Here is a 6,000-nt window from a genome sequence, read left to right on the forward strand (position 1 = left end):
CAGAGTGGGGAGCAGAACAGGCAGAGGAACCGAGGTACCCTGCTGGGGGGAGCAGCGGGCGGCAGAGGTATGTGCGCCATGTGGGACCCTCGCCACGCGGCCGGGGATCGAACTGGTCCTGCAGAGGCTGCGGGCAGCTTCGCAACCCAGCGCTTAACCGCTGCGCCACTGGGGAGGTCCTGCCCTGGCCTTTCATAATGGAATTCTCAGGGTCTGCTCCAGGAAAGGCTCCCAGGGCAGGAGGAAGAAGTTAAGTGTGCCTCCAAGCCAGGCTTCTTCAATCTCAGCCTGGATCTGAATCACCTGGGAAGTTTGTTTACACAGGATGGCAGGACCCCGGGTCTTTGATTCTGTGGGTCTTGTTTGGAGTTCCACACATTTTTTTCTTATCTAACTAGTTCCCAGATGCTACAGATGCTGCTTGGAGGCCATACCTTTGAGAACCAATGGAATAAAGTGTTGTAACAGGGCAAAGATTTATGGCTTCTCCTCACCCCCTACCAATACTTCTGTTTTTGCTTTTTTACTAAAAGTAAAACAAGATTGCTTTGGAGTACTTCTTCCTAGTTTCCAACTAAAGGGAGAATGGGGGAGATTGGGCATTGAATAGGAGATGGGTAAAACAAAGGGTGGGGCGGTTGGAGACAGGTTCTCCCACCTCCTGCAGATAATCAGCAGTTAATGTCTGGCTCTTTGCTAGAATTCATTCAAGTATCTGACTGAGATACTGAGATATCTGAAGGTAGCAGTGTATAAACTTAGCTTTCAGTTACTCCCAAATGTTAAATGCAATTAAATAGACAGTCTATAAAACAAACTAAAACTACAGCTGCAAAATACACATCCTTAAGTGTATCAAGCTATTAAACTGTTGCTAGCGCTTTATGTCTCCTGTTTTTACTAGTTCACAAAGTAAAGCAGGGAAACTTTCTCAGGTAATTGGAAATTCATCTGAATTTGGGGGAGCACCCTCACTGCTCTAAAACACCTAAAGCGCAGTTCACAAATCATTATCCATCTCCACACATAGAGTTTGGGGGGAAATGGAATTTTAAGGTAACCTTATGAAGACACAATCCTTGAGGCGTGCTTCATAAATTTTTCCAATGGACTTGACGAAGTCTTGATTATTTTAATGCAGAGCAGATGAGGAGTTAGCCTATTAATTCACGGATAGGTCTACGCCCACTCACCTTAATCCCTTTAATCATTAGTCATTTACATTAAAATAGGCGGCAGATTGGCTTTTCTGGAGTTCTGGAGGACAGGACGGAAATTTTGATGTTAATTCCTTTCTTCACCACGCTTTGTTGGAGCTCAGGTTTTTTTCTTTTCTGGACTCTCTAGTTGTTTTTCCAGGGTCTGACCTGTAATTTGAACATCACCTTCCGCCCAAACCCAAAGATCTTGGAGGAGCTTCAAGCTGTGACCAGACTTCCAATGGACTCCTCAAAGAGTTTGAACCCAACCTTGAGCCCTGAGTCTTTTCAGATGTGCACTGAAGACAGTTCCCAGGAAGATTCAGGTAAGCTAGAGGGTGCCTCCTTGACTAGGGGTTCGGGAAGAGTGAAGAGGCTCCCTTCCTTTCTTATATTGATGGCAGTCTTTTTTTTTTCCTTTTAATGCTTGCTTTTTTATATTTTTGACTTCAGTCTTGTAAAAAGCAAGAAAAGAAGGGCCAGGACTTGTTGGTCCTTCCAATTAAAAATAAAATGATTTCTCAATCGATAAGGGGGAAAAACGAGGGGTGGGGGATTGTATTATTTGCTTACTATGCTCGGGAATACTTGGATCTCTTAAATCCAGTTTGTGGGAGAAAGCAACTGAAATTCCCCCCAGAACTTGGCTCAGAGCATCTGCGATCAGTTTTTCCCCTATCCACCAAGAAAGTTAGAAAGGGACAAAAGACAAGAGATCTGAAGTTCAATTTCACCTAAAGGCTTTCTTAATCTCGCCCAACTTCTGGGGGGTGGCTTTTCAGCGAAATTTACCCTTTAGGAATGTTAATAAATGGGGAAATGGCTCTTCAGAGGAAATTGAAGGAAGGGGGGGGGTAGTTTCATAAAAGCCAGTGAATGTTCTCTATAATGTAAATTTGCAGGGTGTAAGCTGGAGGGCTGCTTTTTTTTAGAAAATGCGCGCCAAAAATATTGCCTCGGTTCTGTGGATTTCTTAGAGTCTAAGCCAGTTTGGGGTTTGCTCTGAACCAATCGCCATGTTTGAACCCCTGGTTAATGGCAGGGTTGGGTGGTGTAGGGTGCTGCTTGGGTGGTCTGGAGCCCACAGCCCCAACTACCCAGTGGAAGGCTGTGAAGCTGCGTCAGCTGCATTGCATCCCATCGGCCACAGTACAGGCAGGTTGAGGAAGGAACCCTGGTCGATAGATAAAAGAGAATGAAGGTGGAGGGAATTAATGAAGAGAATATTTTTATAATAAACCTTGGGTGTGTCCAAGGTTTTTGTGCTTTTCCTTTGATGTGTCTGACGATTCCACAACCAGGGATCAAAGTCCTAGAAGCTGAATGGATACTGACTTAATTGAATACTTTCACACACAGGGAAAAAATTAATGTTAACTGTCTTAGTGTAGGAGGTGTGTGTTTATGCATAATAGTTGGGATAGGAAGAGGCAAAAGTGAGTGTTCGATTTCCAAAAATACTGAGTTTGAACAGAAAGATCTGATACCATGAAAAAGCTCAGTTTAGCTGCAGAGGATGATAACTTCTTCCTGTCCTAGTTCTGCTTACCAATGCAACTTTGGGGGGAGACTTGAATTTTGAGTTTTTTTCTTTCTTTGTCATAGGCTGCGTTGTTGATGTTTTTTGTCGCCCTCCTGCCCCCCTGCAAAAGAAACTAACCGGTCTGTTTATAATTGTCATAAAGATAAACTAAAATTTGTTCACCAGAACATTTTGACTTGTATTGTAATGCTTTATGTCCTCAAATTTTCTGCCCATTGTTTTCCCATTTGGTACATACTCTACTCCCCGGTACCTTTGACCAGGAGGTGGTGGGGGAATCTCTAATATTGAAGCAAGTGATTACAAGAAGAGGTTTTGTTTGTTTTTTTGGACAGTGGACCATTAGCCATCATAGTGGCTTTTGGGAGCACAGTAGGTGAGGTTCATGCTGTCATATAAATGATCTGGCACCTAAAGAAGAACCCGTTGTGGTTCTCTGGCTTGAGAGCAGACTGACCAAATATGAGGGGGGTAACTTCTGCAAAATACAATCCCCCTTAATGGATCTTCATTTTCACTTTTCTTTCAGCTACTTCTCAACCCGTCTCAGAAGGATTAATAAAGAATCTCAGTAACTTGACTCTCAACCCTAATATCACACTTCCATCCCCTCTACCAGAATATCCATCCCAACAGCAGAATCAAGAAAATACCCTACAGGGCACACCCTACAAGAGGCGGGGAGTAAGGACACTGCTGTCTGTGAGGAAAGAACTGAGGGAAAGGATGGTAAAAATCAGATACCAATATCTTAACCGATTTTCTCTGGTAAGTTGGTGTGGGCAGGCATTTTGAAGATTCTCCAACTCCTCTCAAGTACTAGAGGTGTAATATTAGTATTTTAACTCTTTCTTAATTGTTCTCAATATTTTATTTTTCTTTCCATGAAGCTGCAGGAAGAAATACGGAGGAAGGAAATGGAGGTAAATAAAACATTTTTTTGACTACACTCGTGGGTTGGTGTCAGGTTTGTTTTCCTTTTGTTTGGTCGATACTTTTGGAGAGGAGAGGGCTTGGACTTGCTGGATCTCTGGAGTTAAGTCAGTTTGTTAAACTGCTTTTTTAGATTCACAACAAAATTGGGGAAATTGAGTGCAGGGTTCCCCTATATTCCCCCACCCTACACACTCCACCCTCCCACTAATTAGCATCCCACACCAGAGTGTTAGTTCCAGTTGGTGACTTACATTGACACACCCTCACCTGGAAATTTGTAGTTTCCATTAAGGTTGTCTTGTTTGTGTTTGGACTTTTTCATGTGCTATAACAAACACAATCTTCATGATACTATTAGAAAGAGGACAAACACCTGAACAGAGTGGCCAGCAGCTGAATGAGTCAACTCCTGATTATGACATTCAGGGAAATGACACTAAAATGCATTTTTTTTTAAGATTAATTTTTTTTAAGATTTATTGATTTATTTATACAAGCACTGGGGTACAGTCAGAAGCGCAGGAGGGTGAGGAAATTCACCAGAGCCAGAGCGGGGAGCAGAACAGGTAGACAGACGAAATACACTGCTGAGGGGAGTAGCAGGCGCTGCAGGAGAGGTCTGCGCGCCACGTGGGACCCTCACTGGCAGTCGGGGATCGAACCGGCGCTGCAGAGGCTGCGGGCAGCTTCGTAGCCCAGAGCTCAAGCGCTGTGCCACCAGGGGAGGCCCTAAAATACATTTTTATTGATAATCAGCCACTGTTGCTATTACAAAAATAACACAATCTGGCATTCTTTGATACCCATGTATTTTAAACAAAGTAATGTTGATTAACATTTTCTTTTTTTTTAAAAAAAAAAGGATTAATTTATGGGCCTCCCTGTTGGCATAAGGGGTTAAGATACAACCTATGAAGCTGTCTGTAGCCTCTGCAGCACAAGTTCAATCCTCCGGCCGGCCAGGTAGCTGACCCACATGGCGCAGCAGACCTCTCCTGTCTCACTGCTGCTCCCCTCAGCAATGTATTTCAGTCAGTCTGCCTTCTCTGTTCCTGACTGTTTCTGGTGAATCCTCTCAACCCCCCACACCTCTGGAGCTGCCAGAGATCCCCTCAACTCGTGCTGCAATGGCTGCGGGTAACCTCATAGTACTGCATCTTAACACCTTGTACCATCAGGGAGGTCATCCCCCCGACTCCCCTCCCCACCCCGAATATTATAATACTATAATTTTCCTCTCCCTGCCCGCTCCACCCCAGAAAAATGTTTTGGTTTTGCCCTTTTTTTAGTTGGTTTAATAACCAACATTAGCATTGAGGGCTGTTATATCTCCTTGAAGGTATGATCCATTTCATTAAATTATTGACCCAATTCTTTTTTTTTTTTTTTTTTCAGATTGAAAAAAGGATAAAAAAATTTCAGTGTAGCTGTCATTATTGCCTATATCACAGAGAGTTTCCCGAGGAGAAGACAACCATGGAGAAGAATTCTGACACTGATTCAATTTAGTCCTAATCACATTTAATTGTACTGCTTTTTCTTGATGATTATTTTAGGATCATTATGCAGCAGTTTGGGAACATTACTTATGCTCTGATGGACTATATGCCAGTATTTTGTTAACCTGTGATAGAAGTTCTATGATGTCTTTTTTTCTTGCATCTAACTTGATTCCAGTAACTTAAAAGGAATCTTAACAGCTTGCATTTAGTGACTTCAAATATACTTTAGTTCCAGTTCTTTTTTTTAAATCTCACTCAAAGAAGCACTACAGTTGCTTGAGTATTTTAGAAGGTCTGAGTCAATAAAAACAATTATTTGGTGTTTTGGCTAGGATATAATTAGGGTAAGAGGTTCTACCTAGAATTCCTGGTTTGTATTTTTGTTTTGTGGTTTTTTGGTTTTGGTTTTTTTTTTTGAGTTCCTGGTTTTCAAAAATTTGAATTGTAATGGTTTTTGATTTGCAATTTCAATTTTCAGGAGCAAACAAATGTGTGTATTAAAAAGTCTTATTAAAAATGAGATGTCTTTAAGAAACTTGTTCATTTAACTTGTTTTTGCTAACTGTGTAGTCAACGAACCATAAGTCTTATCCTCGTCACATTAATATATAAGTATCTGACATTCTAATATTTTATGACATTGTTCTATTGGGAAGAAACTTTACAGGATTTGGATTGACTGAAATACACTGCTGAGGGGAGCAGCAGGGGAGGCAGGAGAGGTTTGCTGCACCATGTGGGTAGTTCCCTGGCCGGAGATCCAACTCTTGCTGCAGTGGCTATGAACAGCCTCATAGGTTGAGCTGCCCGGGAGGCCCTC

The 6,000-nt window shown here is 42.3% G+C and overlaps 1 protein-coding gene across 1 annotated transcript; it reads left to right on the top strand.

Annotated features, from left to right (window-relative positions):
• Positions 1–1,373: 1,373 nt before the first annotated feature.
• Positions 1,374–5,606, top strand: DPPA3 (developmental pluripotency associated 3). The gene is made up of 4 exons (XM_037513264.2): positions 1,374–1,525; positions 3,272–3,510; positions 3,633–3,665; positions 5,074–5,606. Exons 1-4 carry the CDS (start codon positions 1,441–1,443, stop codon positions 5,185–5,187), a joined length of 471 nt encoding a protein of 156 aa, XP_037369161.2. The 5' UTR covers positions 1,374–1,440; the 3' UTR covers positions 5,188–5,606.
• The last annotated feature ends 394 nt before the right edge of the window (positions 5,607–6,000 follow it).

The sequence above is a fragment of the Talpa occidentalis genome, unplaced genomic scaffold (assembly GCF_014898055.3).
Source record: "Talpa occidentalis isolate TD23 unplaced genomic scaffold, MPIMG_talOcc4v2.1 talOcc4.16, whole genome shotgun sequence".
In the NCBI taxonomy this organism is placed as follows: Eukaryota; Metazoa; Chordata; class Mammalia; order Eulipotyphla; family Talpidae; genus Talpa; species Talpa occidentalis.